Consider the following 18,587-nt stretch of genomic DNA (forward strand, 5'->3'; position numbering starts at 1 on the left):
TTTTATATTAATTACCGTATTTTCTGTAATAGACGTCATTTTTTTAAATAATCTTAAACGTGCTGTGATTAACATTATATAATGCAATTAACTTCGTGCACATAAGTGTATTTGTGCTGAATGAGTGAGTTTACATGAGCCTTAGTTTATTAGTAAAGAGCATTTTCCACACGCTTTGCTTTATATATATTAGTTTAGGCTTGGCGTTTATAACAAATGTTGTTTATAATGATGACACTATAATTTATGCTCGTTTTATACTTCTATTTAAAATTCTAGTTCTGTTCTGAATACGGTTTAGAGGATTTGTTGTGGAGTGACTGATATAAAATCCAGGTTTATAGTATAAAATTTCATTTTAATTACCAGTATTTTACATTATTTCTAAATGTACTCATATAATGTGGCTCGTGCACAGATGCAACTTAAGTGTATTTTTGTTTTATCCGGTTTGACTTGTTTTCTGAAAAAACTATGCTACATCTATGAAATAATCTGTGCTGCACAATATAAAATAACACCTTTTCATTCACTGTTTGTGTTGTTTTCTAGCCTGTTTTTTTGTAAGATCAAACCACAAAAATGTCAATATTTGTGCATTCCCTTAACTGAAAAACCTTTATTGGTCTGCTTTATTTTTAAAGCCATAATGAAATTAAAACATGTTTTCTAAGTGCATGTTATTTCGATCGCTGAGATGCTTTTAGTCAAAAAAAGGTTTGTTTATGGATTTAATGTGCGTTGTTTTGTCATTATTCAGATGTTTCTAATTGTTTTATTGTCATCACTCGAGCGCTTCATCTCTTTCTGTCCATCCAGCATCACACTGTTGCCACGGCAACCGCATCCCACACTGGACCACTGACATCTGATTCGGTTCTTGTGCAGTTTATCTGATTACAGTGCACACTTTCAGACAGCTTTGACACAAATGAGCCCTGACCGTTTCAGTTCGTGTCACTTATGTGTATCTGCTGAAGGATAACGGTCTGAAAAAACGCTTGTCATATTTTGTTCTGCACGTTCAGACTGATTCTGGTTTCAGGTTCACCGTCCGAAGCATATAGTGAGGCACACCCGAAAACCCCAGTGAGATATTCCAGTAAAAGTGAAGGAAATGTAAATCAGTGCCTAAAGAAAGGCCCTCATGGTTTGGACGGCGGTGTGGAAAAATATTTGCAGAAAGAAGAGAATGTAGAGAGAGGAAAGGTCGCGACGTCACGAGAGAGCGAGAGCGAGACGATGGGAATTTAGGAGAGACCACCGCACAAAAAGATTGTGACGGAAACGTGTGCGTGTGGAGGGACGGCAGCCAAAATCATTGGACCAGAACAATTAGAGCCGTCCGTCTGAACTCACATGTGCTGAGCGAGATTACAGCCGTCTTCAGACCGTGAGCCAGCTCTGCTCTGCTCTCTTCTGTTCTGACACACACTGAATCCTGTTGCATGTGTGTAAAGAGCTGAAACACCAAACCTGAGCGAGCAGCTAAAAATACATCATGGTTAATGGACTGGAGAGGTGATATGAACGTGTAATCCAACACATATTCGGCCTCTGAACGTCTGATGTACATTGAAACAGTCATATCTGATTATTACGTTAATTCCATTAATATTTTGAGTACCAAGTCTTTTTTTTATTTTTGTCAGAAATATTTATACATATTAAATCATAAATGTTTAAAAGGTAAATAAAAATGTATAAAAAAAAAATATATATTTTAATATTGTCTGCCATTTTAATAATTTTTGTTGTTTTGAGTTTTATTATAATTTTTTTATATATATTTTATTTATTTCAAGTAATATTTTTTTAAAAACAGTTTTAAATTTAGTTAACTATAATAACCCTAGCTGAAATAAAATAAAAATAAAAATGAAATACTAGATGAAAAGACTAAGGAATGACCAAGTTTAAGGTAAAGTATTAAAATTTGTAAAACTAAAACTGAAATAAATTGAAATAAAAGTTTTTTAAAAAGCCCATTCAAAATATTAATAAATAGTATATAAATAATATTAAAACATCACAATATGAGACTCAACTATATAACAAATATATATATATATATATATATATATATATATATATATATATATATATATATATATATATATATATATATATATATTAATAATAATTATTAATTTGATTGTTTACACAGTTTAAGCATTTTTAATTAAACAGATTTAATTAAAAACTTCACCCTACTGATAGCGATGATAAAAAAAAAAATGATTTACATTCACAACGCTCAAATATGCAAGAGCTTTTTATGTTGAGACATGCGTGCATTACAGGAATGAGTCGTGATGTGTTTTTCATGAATGAAACGGTGTGTGACGTGTGTGTAAGAGACGCAGCTGCGGTTTAGTACTTTATTCTGGATTATTATTCTGGAAGTGACACGAATGAAGCTGAAGCAGTGCTGTTATCATCCTCCGTCTGATGGGTTTACCTTTTTACATCTGCAGTCATGCTCCCATCTGCTCCAGCTTCAGTGCCACATCTTAATGTATTTATTTATTTATGTCCGTGCCAATAACGACACTGAATGAATTTTTTTCAACATGCATTTGTAGAAAATGTGCAAAACTCTCCACTGTGATTCTGATGTGGTGTAAAAAGCCGTTTCGGGTCAAAAAGTGCTTCATGACGTTAACCAACCACTGTTTACCTGCATATTAAACTGGAATATCAGACAATATTAAAATTACATATTTCGCCTTTAAGAGAGAGACTGTCCTAAACAATAATTTTAAATATAATTATTATAATATATTTTTTAATGTGACATTATTTTTATTCATCTTAACAATAATAATAATAATTACCATAATTTAGTATTATTAAAATGTAATAAAATATTCTATAAAATATAAAATTATATTATAATATTTCCATTATTATAATTATAATAAATTTTATATTAAATTATGATATTCTAATATATGGTGTATGTAAATAATGTCATTGCCATTAATACTAATATTAATAATAATTATTATTATAAATTATCCCGTTAACCTTGTATTGCTGTTGAAAGATTGTATTATTTATATTTTTCAGCACACAGACAAACAGACGCGTGTTTGTCCGAATCAGTCGATGGGACGCTGTTCTTCTGTCAGTGTTAATTACAGAGTTAATTAACTTCCACACATCACACAGGTCAACACACACGGCTCGCTTTAATCACTATTGATTGCTGGAATCTCTCATTTGTTGATCTTTATTATTGAACGTGATGTGTGAAGTCACTTTCCACTGTTTGTTTGTTTTTTAAAACACTGAATTATTATTAATATTATTCGGATGACTCCGGAGTATGTATTTCCTCGTTGGTGAGAAGCGAGTAAAACCACTGAATTCGCTCGGCTTCTCTATGTAAATGTGGTTCTAGAAGTCTGAATGGAAATGATTTGCTCTGCCTGCTTTGTTTGGACTGAAGTCCTGAAGTGATTTATTATTTATGGGCATCATGCAGAGTCACTGAAGAAAGTCCATCGAAAACAGCCTGTGAATTGATGAATGCACAACAGAAAACAGGAGATGAAGTGTGTGTGTGTGAGCCATTAGTCGGTCACAGAGCGCTGATTGTGTGCTGTAGCTGTCTCTCTCTCTCAATGGTTTCTGGCTGTCTGTTTGCGTCACGTTTGTATTTGTGGCTGGAAAATAGGAGTGGAGGTGCTCTGGAGTCTGCTGAAGTCATTAGGAAGTCTCCGACACACACACACACACACACACACACACACACACATGCAGACTGCTCTACGGAAAGAGCAAGGGTCCAAACAGCTGACATATGATAGTGATTTGCTGCTGTTTGGCCGGTGTTCAGAGCGTTCACTTGGACTCGTTGATTGAAAGAGAGCGGCCCGCACACACTTCAGCTTCCACAGAAGATCCTGCTCCAAATCTAGCGATCGTCTTGACTTTATTAACGCTTGATCACAATGTAGAATGCCATTTAAGAGGTTTAATTTTCACATCACATGCAAAGAAACCAATCCCAGAATGCACTGCAACAAGCTCAGTGAATCAAATTAATATACATCAAACATGATGGGTGTAGTGAATGAATATGAATCATGCAATGCCAGACAGTACCAATAAAACAGGATTGTTTGTTTTAGTTTTCATACGGTTTAAAAGTTTAGTCATATTGTGCTAAACCTTCCTTTTGTTTTTTGTTTTGTTTTTTTTACTTCAACATAAGCTTATTTAACCTATTTTTTTTTCTTTCTTCTAAAACTAAATAAACAAATTGTTTAAATTAAATTCTTTAGATCTAAATAAAATTCTGATTTGTTTAACTCATCTAATATTTAGATATTTTTCCAATTTATTTCAATTCTTGATTTTTTTTTTTTTTCATTAAACAACAACACTAATTTTAATGAGCATATTTTCTATTATTTTCCAGCAATATATATATATATATATATATATATATATATATATATTGTAGCTGGAAAATAAAATAAAATATGCTCATTAAAATTAGTGTTGTTGTTTAAATTAAAGTATTGTGTGTATATATATGTGTGTGTGTGTGTGTATATATATATATATATATATATATATATATATATATATATATATATATATATATATATATATATATATATATAATTTATTTATTTATTTATAAACACACACATGCACTTTTATATATTATTTTGAATTAGCTTTTATTTTTATACTTTGTTTTAATTTCATGTTTAACATTTGAATTGTATTTATTATATATATATATACTTATATATATTTTAGTACTTTTATATTATCTTATTTAACTTGCTTGTCAAGACAACATTTCTCATTTAAGTTAGTTTTTTAATCTAATATTCATGAATGTTTTCATTTTCAAAACCTGAATAATTTTTTTTTTTTTATCAACTAATTATGGTATGACTTTAGTTAAATACAACAACACTGATCTTAAGTATATTCCATCTGAATAACCATTCTTAAAACAAAATAAATTTACTTGCGAAACACTTCATGAGACTTCTTTTCATAGATTGCACCAGTTCATTAATTTTAAGTATATGATTCTGTGTTTTAAGTCCATATTTGTTCATTCATTTAACAAAATTTGCCAGTGCAGCAAGAGACCAAATACACGTTTATGAAAACAAGCCTTAGTATTTACATTTGCTTCCAATTCTGAGTTCTTTATCATAAAATCCATTCGTGTTTGAGTCGGAAGTCTTTGTGAGTGTTTCTAGCTGAAGCTCTGTCAGGAAATGAAAGGTGTCTGGAGGTTCATGAGGAGTTAATGCCAACATTCTCTCGGCTTGAACCGTAGTTGTGTTTGCTCTTTAACACGATGCTTGAATCAGTCTTCATCAATAACAGACTTCAGTAGAGACTTCATTGCATCGGGACCCTGGACGGTGTTGTAATTGGCAGCACATGTCTGAGTCTGTGTGTGCAGGATCTCCAGAAACAATCGCGTTGTGTGACCGAAGCACGTGTGTGATGTGTTTACTGATTGTGTTCTTGGAGAAATCAATCTCACTAACTCCCGACGAGCCCTGCGGCCAAATAAAGGTCCTTTTGTTTGGACCTCTCACCAGAAGTCATTGGAGATAATAACGCCTTCACACCGAGGCGTCACGTCAGGCCAGGCTTGATGTTTTGTGTGCTGGTAATTGGCTGCTTTTGGACTTTTTAATACGTGCATCAATAGAAACAGGCTTTGCACATCACACACTCGCACGGTTTCCACATTACAGTCTCCGTCTCATTGTTCAGACTCAAAAGTCTTGCCACGAGAGTTTCTAGTAAATGCTGTTCTTTTGAACCTTTTGTTCTATGAAAGCTTGTTTCTGCCACAGGATAGACAAGATGAAAAGGGAAACTGTGACAGAATTGCAAGATGTCAAACCTGAAGTTGCAAGAAACTAAGTCAAAATGTGAGATGAATTATTATTTTTCTTTTTTTTTCAAAATTGTGTTAAAATCCTGTTAAAATTGCAGGATAAAAAGTCAGAATAGCAAGAAATCAATTTATACTTTACTGAAAAACAGTCAGAATCGTGAGATATAAATTCATAATTTTTAGGAAAATAGTATTGGGAGATATAAATCATAATTCACTGAAAGAAATCAGAACCGTGAGATAGAAATCATAATGCACTGACAAACGTCAGAATCGCGTGATATAAATCATAATTCACTGAAGAAAATCAGAATCGCAAGATATAAATCATAATGCACTGACAAACGTCAGAATCGCGAGATATAAATCATAATTCACTGAAAAAAGTCAGAATCGCGAGATATAAATCATAATTCACTGAAAGAAATCAGAACCGCGAGATATAAATCATAATTCACTGAAAAAAGTCAGAATCGCGAGATATAAATCATAATTCACTGAAAGAAATCAGAACCGCGAGATATAAATCATAATTCACTGAAAAACGTTAGAATCGCGAGATATAAATCATAATTCACTGAAAAAAATCAGAATCGCGAGATATAAATCATAATTCACTGAAAAACGTCAGAATCGCGAGATATAAATTCATAATTTTGAGTAAAATAGTATTGGGAGATATAAATCATAATTCACTGAAAAACGTCAGAATCGTGAGATATAAATCATAATTCACTGAAAGAAATCAGAACCGCGAGATATAAATCATAATTCACTGAAAAATGTTAGAATCGCGAGATATAAATCATAATTCACTGAAAGAAATCAGAACCGCGAGATATAAATCATAATTCACTGAAAAACGTTAGAATCGCGAGATATAAATCATAATTCACTGAAAGAAATCAGAACCGCGAGATATAAATCATAATTCACTGAAAAACGTCAGAATCGCGAGATATAAATTCATAATTTTGAGTAAAATAGTATTGGGAGATATAAATCATAATTCACTGAAAAACGTCAGAATCGTGAGATATAAATCATAATTCACTGAAAGAAATCAGAACCGCGAGATATAAATCATAATTCACTGAAAAATGTTAGAATCGCGAGATATAAATCGTAATTCACTGAAAAAAGTCATAATTGCGAGATATGAATCGTAATTCATTGTAAAAAGTCAGAATCGCGAGATATGAATCGTAATTCATTGTAAAAAGTCAGAATCGCGAGATATAAATCATAATTCACTGAAAAAAGTCAGAATCGCGAGATAGAAATCATAATTCACTGAAAAACGTCAGAATCGCGAGATATAAATCATAATTCACTGAAAAACGTCAGAATCGCGAGATATAAATCATAATTCACTGAAAAAAAACCAGAATCGCGAGATATAAATCATAATTCACTGAAAAAAGTCAGAATCGCGAGATATAAATTCATAATTTTGAGTAAAATAGTGTTGGGAGATATAAATCATAATTCACTGAAAAAAGTCAGAATCGCGAGATATAAATCATAATTCACTGAAAAAAGTCATAATTGCGAGATATGAATCGTAATTCATTGTAAAAAGTCAGAATCGCGAGATATGAATCGTAATTCACTAAAAAATGTTAGAATCGCGAGATATAAATCATAATTCACTAAAAAAAGTCAGAATCGCGAGATATAAATCGTAATTCACTGAAAAAAGTCATAATTGCGAGATATGAATCGTAATTCATTGTAAAAAGTCAGAATCGCGAGATATGAATCGTAATTCATTGTAAAAAGTCAGTATCGCGAGATATAAATCATAATTCACTGAAAAAAGTCAGAATCGCGAGATAGAAATCATAATTCACTGAAAAACGTCAGAATCGCGAGATATAAATCATAATTCACTGAAAAACGTCAGAATCGCGAGATATAAATCATAATTCACTGAAAAAAAACCAGAATCGCGAGATATAAATCATAATTCACTGAAAAAAGTCAGAATCGCGAGATATAAATCATAATTTTGAGTAAAATAGTGTTGGGAGATATAAATCATAATTCACTGAAAAAAGTCAGAATCGCGAGATATAAATCATAATTCACTGAAAAACGTTAGAATCGCGAGATATAAATCATAATTCACTGAAAAACGTTAGAATCGCGAGATATAAATCATAATTCACTGAAAAAAGTCAGAATCGCAAGATATAAATTCATAATTTTGAGTAAAATAGTATTGGGAGATATAAATCATAATTCACTGAAAAAAGTCAGAATCACGAGATATGAATATATCATTCTTTTAAGGAAAAGTTAGTATTGCGAGAGAGAAAAAAGATTCACATTCACAGAAAAAAGTTATAATTGTGAGACATAAATTCATAATTGTTAAATAAAACATCACCGTTGCCTTTTTTAATTTTATTCTAATCTGTGGCTGAAGCACAATCCTGAAAAATAAAATGTGTCACAGTTTCCACAAAAATATTAATCAGCAACCGTGTTCAACACTGATAATAATCAGAAATGTTTCTTGAGCAGTAAATCATCATATTTTCATGATTTCTGAAGATCACGTGACACTGAAGACTGGAGGAATGATGCTGAAAATACAGCGGAGCATCACAGAAATAAATTACACTTTAACACAGATTCACACAGAAAACAGCTGTTTTAAATAGTAATAATATTTTACTATTTTACTATATTTTTAATCAAATAAATGCAGCCTTGCTGAGCTTCTTTTCAGAAGCGTCCAGAGCCAGTCTTTGGCGCTGCAGTGTGTAAAGAGATTGCACGGGCAGCTGAACAGTTTTCACCTTCACATCTCTGCTTGCTTTAGTTAGTGTTACAGAAGCTCTGCTGTCATTCATCTCTCTCAGGAAATAAGAGCGTCCACATGATCAGCATTCCAGCTTCGGATCCCGGCTGGAATTATTGAATTCATTTCTCTGGCTCTTGTGTCCGAGGGCTACAGTGCTGGAGTGGAAATTCATAAATCATGACATAATCGTGGTGTTTATTTCTTTCAGCTTCAGTGAGGTAACTGTGAAAGTGCCATTAAAATGTTCATCTTCTCTTCTTCCAGTTAATGCTCCAGATCTCCGTACACATTTTTCTTTCTGGAATGGAAGGAATGTGTTTCCCGCCACGTGCAGTGCTGCGTCGCTGTGTGTGTGTGTGTGTGTGTGTGTGTGTGTGTGTGTACATGTTTTTCTATCCAGGTGGGAATTAAACCTGAATACACACCAACTCATAAGTACTTGTGTCTCTTTGGGGACCTAAATTGAAGTATCCATGGGTACAGAATCTTATAAATCATACAGAATTCGTTTTTTTTTTAGATTGTAAAAATGCAGAAAGTTTTCTGTGAGGTCAAGGTTTAGGTGGAGGGAGACAGAAAGTACAGAATGAAAAAACATTACACCTATGGAATAATCCCCACAAGGATAGTGAACCAGACTGTGTGTGTGTGTGTGTGTGCATGTGTGTGTGTATGTAGTAGTAGTACTACTAAAGTGGAATAAAAATAATAAAAATAATATGCATTTGCATTTCCATATGTGTGTTTGTGTATATGTAGATCCAGTCATGTTGAAATGTTCTACAGGGAGTGTGTTTGGTTCAGTCTGTGTGCGTATGCATGTATGTTCGTGTTTGTGCATGTATGGGTCTCTGTGCATGTTCATGCTTATGAATACAGTCCAGGCTAAAGCAAACATCTTCATGCACCGCCATACACCACCTGAACTAACGCTTTCTCATTACACTCTCTTGATCTCTCATCCTTTGCATTGCAACTGTCTCACTTTATGTAGAGGGCACTTTCTTTCACACTGCATTCTTCCTAACACAATGCATTTGATAAAGACTGCTTTCATGATATCTTTTACAGTGTTTGTTGTTGATGTTGTTCTGGAATATGTCTGCTGTGTTAATTGTATTGAACAGAGAAGCATGATTCTGCTAAACATCTAAGCTTATTAAAAGCCTGTTTTGAACAAACCGAAAGGTCGTGTGGGTTTGGAGCGAGTGTGAGTGAACGGTCTCTTTAATAATGTGCTGTTCAGAGGGAATCTGAGAAATCTGGAGTGGATTTTCTCACCATTTCAAGAAGGAATGTGTCGCTTTTTTATGGAGGAAGAATATTTTGTGAGGATGGAGACACACACATCAGTGACAGAAAGCTGTGTGTGTGTGCGTGTGTGTGTGCGTGTGTGTGTGTGTGTGTGTGTGTGTGTGAGGCCCCTCAGTATTCCCAGGCTCTTGGGAGTGCAGGGCTGAACTGGTAATGATGGTGCAGGATGAATACACACATTGGAATGAGGACGTATCATAGTCTTCTGTTTTTATGTGAAGGGAATTATAATGATCATATTCTAGTGTTAACCCAATGGTGTCCAAATCATTTTACGTAGAGGGAACTTTTTGTGGTCTGATTTTTATTTTATTGCATTGCATGCATTACATACTACTTCCTAACTTGATGCAAACCCTGCTTTGTCAAAAAACACACACAAAAAGCATGATTTATTTACTTAAAAAAAACTGTTCTGTATTTATGTAAAGTTTAGGGTGATTGCCATAAACCCAAAAATGTCAAACTCGTTTTACGTTGAGGGCTCTTTTTACGGGCATTTCATAATTTCATTTTTTTCTTAAAATGTATTGTTATTGTTATTATTTTGTATTTTATTGTTGCATTTGTTTTATTTTTTGCATTGCATTACATTGCATCACTTTGCAACGTACTGTATTGCAAACCCTACTATATATATATATATATATTAGAAATATTTTTATTATTAGTCTGACTTCATAGTAGAATCATTTTCCTTCTTCAGGTTTTTAGGTCTATATGTAATGTTAAGTTTAGCAGTTTGTTTATCTTTGCTAAGGTGAAGTGTTTGTGGTGTAAATCTCTGTAATGCATGTTTTGTTTTGCATGTATTAGTATGATGTTATTTTCAGGTGTTTAATCTGTAAAAGTTATCATGCAGGAGCGGCTCAGAGGGTGATAAAGTGAAGTGTCTGGGTTCGAGTTTGTGGAGCATCAGGTCTCTTTTCAATGTTAAGTCTTCCCCATGACCTTTGACCTCCAGGGGTCAGCTGCACACTTTGACCTTCTCGTTCATAAATTCTTTGTTACCCTGGAGAGTCCTGTGTTTTCGGTCCTGTTATCGGCTCCTCTCCCGTATATATTATAACGCTAGCATCTTATTGGCTGATGAGCTCTTGAACCAGTAACAGTGTCATACCTGGATTGCTGGTATCCAGGCAACAGCAGCATCAGTGGGAGGAGCCAGGGATTCCTTGAGTATCTTTTGATTTTACATTTTCTTTACTTTGCAAGATCTGAAAGCAGTAGGTCATGTGTGATACAAGTGTTAAGAATTAACACAAAAAATATATATGTTTTTAATTATTTTTTACATGTTTTAAATTGTTATTTATTTAAAATATAATTTATTATTTTTTTATATATTATTTATTTTATTTTTAGGGATTACAAAAATAACACACGTTACTTCACAATTGGTTGGTTTATTTAATTTGATTAATTTGATATTTTTTTAAATGCATTTAAATTTATTTTATTTTAATATTGTGTTATTAGTTATTTTTTTATATTATTTATTTAAATTTTAGGGATACAATAACAGTTTTGTATTGTTGAAAATTAACACAAATAACTTCACAGTTGGTGTAATTTTATTTTAAATTACTATACTGAAAGGTAGTGTGTGTGGTTTTAATATTTAAATCCCAGCTTAATTTGCATGTGAGGCATCATGAAAGCATCAGATCTGTAAATGCAGAAGTGTAAAAGAGATTCATTTTAGTTGTATTTGTATGCAACTCTTTTGAAGATATTTAGGTAATAATGATATATGTAGCAGTGTATTTCCCATCAGTGATGTCTAATTGAGAAGAGAGTCTTCTGTCATCAATCACAGCAGTGTGAGAACTCCTCAACAGAACAATGATGTTTGCTTTCACCATTCAGATTCAGACCGCCATCTAAATCACACGAAAGCTTTATTTATCACCAGCAGCTGCTGCACTGATTTAACTGTAGGGACGATTTCACATCATAAAACCAGACAAACATCTGCCTTTACTTGTTCTTATCTTTGATTATTTCAGACAGTCCGTCAGAACATGTGACCAGCATATTCAGGATTGCACAGTATTATCCCGTCAGCTTGTTTTATGGATCTGATATAGATTTATACGTCTGACCTTTTTAATGCAACATTAGAAATATCTTTGCATTCATTCGTTTGATACTCGAACAGGTCAGAAACCCAAGCGCTTCAGTCCGTGCATGCTCACTTTCATGCATAACGTTGTCATTTGTTTACTGACTGCACTAAAACAGACTCTACTGATGCATGCATTAGATTGAAAAACAATGGTGATCGATTTGTCCCCATTTAACCCAAGTATGCATCCAGCTGATGAGAATCAATGATCAGAACAGAGTTTATAACATAACATAGCTACATCTGAAATACCTTGAAATAAAAGAGTTTAAGGCAGTGAAAGTGTGCGACTTGAGCTTTCTAAATTGAATTAATTGGTCGTTATTGTGCGTTCATTCTCGCTGTGCATGTAATTGGCCTTTTTATGCTCTGCAGTTTCTTTTGTTGGAACAGTTTGAGTCGAGAATAAATGTTACGGCAAAATGAATCTCCCGCTGCCTGCTTAAATTACTCGGCCTGATCTCATTTATAAAAGCGCAGGATTACACTGTCAGTGGGATGCCTTTTAATTCATTTTTTAAAACGATTATATAGTTGCTCTTGTTGTGATTCAAGGACTCCGTTTTACTCATGCAATGTGTTTTAGACTTAATAAGACTTGCAGAAGTGCATTTTTTTAAAAATCATTGAACACGTACGTGGGGCAATCAGCATAACTTTACATAATTGCTTAATCATCATTAGAGTTTTGTGAACTTGTGTAAAACTACAGATACCATAATTATAGATTACTTTAAGTATAAGTACTTTTTTTTTTTTTTTTTACTTGACTAAAAGCACAAAAATACATGAGTTTTTATGTACTCGAATATTAAAAGCATGGGTATTATTTATTCCATCCAGCACTAGTCAATAAAGAAAATGAGTTTATACATTTAATATGTATGGTTCTGAAAATAAGCAAATGTTTTATTTTATTACCAAAACATGTGCTATTGACATATATATTTTAGATAATATATTTTTTATACATTTACTAGTTTATTTTGTATAATTTTTGTATAACTATTTTTTTATTATATGAAAAAAAATGCTTTTTTTTTTTTTTTTACATTTGTGTAAAGCAGATATGTAAATATACTAGTTTTATATCATTTGAAACCGCTACAGCAGCGAGGAAGATGCATGGGCATTAATCGCAGTTCGATATCAATCGATTCAACAGTTTCATTGAAAAATTACGTTTCCCAAAATAAAAATGCTCTGATAAAGTACAAATACCTGAACAATGTAGTCGAGTCCGGCGGTGATGCCTGCACCATTTCTCTGTTTGGTGCGATACAGTGCAGCTGCTTGATGCTCAGATGATTGTTGGAGGTTAATGGCTCTTCTCTGTGTCGTCTGACAGATCAAGAGCTCTAAATGTGAGCCGGAGATCCAGGCTCTGAGGCTGAAGAGTTTGCTGTATCTGGAGCGCTACATGTACCTGATCCTCTTCAACACGTACCTGCACCTGGAGAAGAGAGACTCGTGGCAGCGCTCCTTCAGCGACTGGATGCTGCAGGTGAGATCTGATCGGCTGGAAACATGTGCTTTAGATACTAACTCTCTCTGGAAGTCTTCCATTCAGCCCTATATTGTCATAAAGTGCAATTATCTTGCTTCCTCACAAACAGAGTACAAATCTGTAAATATGGGGAGTCATTCTCTCCGTTATTTTCTTTCTTCTCTAAAAGACCGTTTATAAGACTACAGAGCATTTCTGCCATCATTTGTGCTGAGTTAATAAATAAACTCTATTGCTGTTCTGCTGATATCACCAGAACTAAACCGATATTAGTTCTGGAGTATTTTATCTGTGTGATCAGTACTCCAAAAAACTATATGACATTACAGTTGGGTAATATATAAGATATATTTTATATGATTTTGTTGGTAAAATGTGATTAAACCACATGAATATTGCGTCAATTAGTGCTTTTTATTTTATTTTATAAATTTTATTTTAAAATTTTTTAATTTTATATAAAATATATATTTGTTTGCTTAGTACTGTATGTTGTATTTATTTGTAATACTTGTAATTTTTTTTATTAATTTATTTTTATATTTATTTATTTGTGTACACACACACACACACATGTACATATATATATATATATATATATATATATATATATATATATATATATATAACATTTTATTTTATATTTAATTTATATATATTTTTATTTTATTAATTCATTTATTTTATTCTTTATTATTTGTACACACACACATACAATTTTATTTTATATACAATTTATTTAAATTCTATTTCTTTATTTTGTATTTATTTTGTTTCACTATCATTTGATGTATTATTATTTTATATTTATTCGTTTTTATATGTATTTAGTGATTTTTATAATTTATATTCAATTTATATTAATTAATTTATTAATTTATTGAAATATTTATTTGATCAATGTTCTATTCATTTCTTTATTGTATTTTCTGTTTTGTTTTGGTTTGGTTTCACAGCATGCCCTTGCCATGTCATGACTAGTGAGCATTAAGACTTTTAGTTAAACAGCATCTCTTACTTAAATATCAAATGCAAAAAATATATATATATGTATGTATATATATATATATATATATATATATATATATATATATATATATATATATATATAATATATATATATATATATTTTTTTTTTTATGCACATCCAAATTATGCACATCCTTGTATATTTGTGAATCTGTTATCAGCCAGCCTAGTGTTCATCTCCCTTCAGCTTCACACTTGATTTCAACAGTCCTTCACAAACCTCAGTGAAGGTTAATGATACTGTAACTCTTGAACACTTTGAGTTGTGTGCACTTGTCCAGCTGTTGTGTGAATGTTCTCCCGTGTGAATTTGTGCTTGTCGAGCTGTAGCCATCGCTTCATTTGGACATGGCCCCTGGAATTTACAAGCTTATCCTAACATCACTGTGTGTGTGTGTGTGTGTGTGTGTGTGTGTGTGTGTGAGAGGCCAGCTGTGGCTCACGGTAAAGTCTGGAATTTACTACCATTCCAAACAAATGAGTGTTTCCCCCCTGCACGGATTATTGAGCTTTTTCCCTGATGCTTTTCCATTCTCCTCCAGTCCTGCATTTCAGCGAATGAAGAACCAGTTCCTAAACTGAGCTTTGTTTAACTCCAGCTGTGATAAAGTCTCTGTAAACTCTTGATCTGATGGTAGAAACATGATCAGGTGAACTAAACTAACCTGGAAGAATCATCCGTCGACATCATTGTCATGTTCCCAGCGAACATCTGTCCTGATGTCTCAGTCTGAAATCAATAATCACAGTCTGTTATTGGATTCTGGCTCCAGTGTGACTATAACCCAACACGTATGAAAGGAATATTCTGGGTTAAATACTCCATTGACATCTTTTGACCAGTTCCTCAGTTTAAAAAAAAAGGAAACAATTATTGCACGCCAGAAAGATTACAATACATTAACACATGTTTTAAATAGCTTTAATAATAATAACAATCAGTTGTTGAGACAAATATAATTCAAGCACTAATTAGACAACAAACTGTCCTGCTATTATGTAAATCTGCAATTGCAATAATTAATACGGTGCATTTTAGAAGAGTTGTTCATCTCTTCAATGTATTTGTCATCAGCTAAAGTCTGGATGACTCTGATTTCTCCATCCAGAAAGAGTCGTGCTAAAATCACCGAGGCATTCTTCTGCTGCGTGTGTTTTCACAGGGATTGTTCAGGGATTGTTCAGGTGTTTTTATAATGCTGGATTGTCTTCAATGTGGCTTCGTTTCAAACCGGCCCAACACGAGGCCTTCAAACACCATTCAGTGACTTACTACATTAAAAGAGGGAGGTAATCTCAACTGAAATTATGGTTTATTATTTGTAATATTTAGATAAAAACGTGAATATATTACTCAGAGTTGGTTCACATTCTCATTTCCATGACAACGTTCAGAACGCCAAAATAAAATAATTTACAATAATTTATATTCTTATTTTTTAGGTATTAAATTTACTTGATATACTATTAATATATTATGATTTTTTTTTATTGAAAATTTAATTTAATTTGAAATCTGAAATCTGAAACTGCAAAAATATGTATTTGTTTATTCTATTTAATTGTAATTTTTTTATTTTATTAGGATAGGACAGTATATTCTTACATGAAAAATTGAATATTTTTAAATATCAGATAGTTTTATATTTTCTTTATTTGTATTTTTTCAAGTTTTAGTTATTTTGTTTTGTTTTTGTAATTTTTATGTCTAATATATTTTTTTTTATATATGTCTTTTACTACTTTTTATTTCAGTTTTATGTAGTGCAACTAAATAAAACTAAAGAGTTTTTTGGCATCTAGCTAAAAATAGTGCTAACACTTTACGCCTTTATATATAATGCATTAATTGTAATTGTAATAACCGTATTGTTACACCTTTAGAATGTATGATGCGTTAAAGCACTATATATATAATATAATAATGCGTTTGAACTTTGATTACAATTGTTTATGAAAAGATGTAATGTATTGCAATGTGCATTATGAATATCTTTTATAATGCATTATTTCAAACTTTCAAACAAAGCTTTGTCGAGCCAACGCCAAAGTTTGTTTACCGCCTTTACTCCACTAGTGCTCTCTTATAGTTCAGTTTGTTCCTTTGTGTAATGCATTGATAATCCAGATGCTTTAGTCCTGGTGTCATGTTCATCAGCTGCTGTGAGTGTCCTGTTGACCGGGTCATCGGTCAGCTGGGGTCAAACGTCCGCTCTCTGACCTCTCTCTCTCTCTCTTACACAACACTGGTCAACACATTCAGAGCGGGTTTGAGGTCTCAGAGGTCGATATACATTTGTTTATATGTGCGCTTCGATCTACCCATTAGATGCAGTTGATGCTGTCTCTATTATTAAAAGTCACTGGCTTTCTTCTGTGCTTTTTAGCACAATGATTTCAGTGCACCGATCCTTTAAGGTCATGTGATCAGGTGTTTGAGCTGATATTGTGTCTCTCTGCAGACGGTGTGTTTGTCAGGTGATTTACAGCTGCTAATATCGTGTGTTTGTCAGGATTTCTCTGGCTATAAAGAGCTCTGCTCTCATAACGTCTCTGCTTTTACTGCGGCTGTGTGTTTGTCTGCACTCTTTTCTCATCGTGTCCAGTGTTTGTTATTTTTATAGCTGCTGGAGACTGTTTAATACCTGATCCAGCTGTGCCCGATGGCATAAACGCTCATTTATGATATGGTTTTCCTTGAATCAGACCAGATGATCCACGAGACAACAATTAGAGATCTATTAATTGGTCTGTGTGTATCGCACTATATATTGTGTATATGTACATATATATATATATATATATATATATATATATATATATATATATATATATATATATATATGTGTGTGTGTATATATATGTATGTATATTGCACTAGTTTGTTAGATAGATATTGCAGACAGATTAATATGTAGTAAGACGTATAAATGGATATATAGTTGGATACTGCAGACACATGGAAATTTAGTTCGACGTGTAGATAAATGCATATAGAGTTGGATGATATATACTGCAGACAGATGGATATATAGTTAGAGAGATGGATATATATTGGAACAGTAAAGACAAAATAGCTTTCTCTGCTGTGGAGTCAAGACATTTGCAAATATGATTAAAAGATGAATGATGAATGATGTTTTGGGAGTTTCTGTCTTTAGTCTCCTCTTAAGCTGCTGAAATTAATGTTCAATCGGAATTAAATCTGGAGATTGATTTGGGCAGTCTAAGACTTTACATTTCTTGACTGAACTGGCAGGGTGTTTTGGGTCACTGTCCTAGTCCAATTTGAAAAACTTTTTTAATGAGTTTGGTTGCATCTTCTTGAATATTGGCAGCCAAGATGATTTTGTACCCTTCCGAATTAATTCTGCTACTGCAATCATACATGAAGTCATCATTATGATGAAGAGACCTGTTCTAGAGACAGCCATGCATGCCCATGACATTTTAGGGTTCATTTTCACAGCTTTTATGATTTGTCCGTCATCAACTACTGTTGTATTTCTCAGTCGATTAAGTCATCGTTGGTTGCCGACGTAGCTGGTATTTTCCAAACTCTTCATTTCTCCATGCCCCTTGTTTTTCTTGAAGTTCTAATTGATGTCCTCTTTTCTTTTAGCATCCAAATTGCTTGCTTTTCTTTCGGAGTCTGCTTCCTGGTCTTCATCCTGGTTTGTGTGTGTCATCGTCGAATGCATGACTTGGAATGCAGAAGCAATGGTTATAACTGATAAGACACATTCCCTAAGACACAGCTTAACACTTAGAAAGACCTGGTCCAATACTTCTGCTCACATCAGATAGGGAGATGAAACTCTAAAAGTGCTGATCATCATATATATATAATATTATTATTATTATTATTATTATTATTATTATTATTATTATTATTATAATTATA

At 32.8% G+C, this 18,587-nt stretch overlaps 1 protein-coding gene across 2 annotated transcripts in view; it reads left to right on the forward strand.

Annotated features, from left to right (window-relative positions):
* The window catches only part of LOC113055782 (paladin-like), a 57,454-nt gene that overhangs the window by 37,947 nt on the left and 920 nt on the right, over window positions 1-18,587 (forward strand). For both annotated transcript variants that reach the window (XM_026222142.1, XM_026222143.1), the window contains exon 19: window positions 13,496-13,651. In XM_026222142.1, coding sequence (XP_026077927.1) covers window positions 13,496-13,651 — 156 coding nt within the window. The remainder of the gene's footprint in view (window positions 1-13,495; window positions 13,652-18,587) is intronic.

The sequence above is a fragment of the Carassius auratus genome, chromosome 37, assembly GCF_003368295.1.
Source record: "Carassius auratus strain Wakin chromosome 37, ASM336829v1, whole genome shotgun sequence".
Taxonomy (NCBI): domain Eukaryota; kingdom Metazoa; phylum Chordata; class Actinopteri; order Cypriniformes; family Cyprinidae; genus Carassius; species Carassius auratus.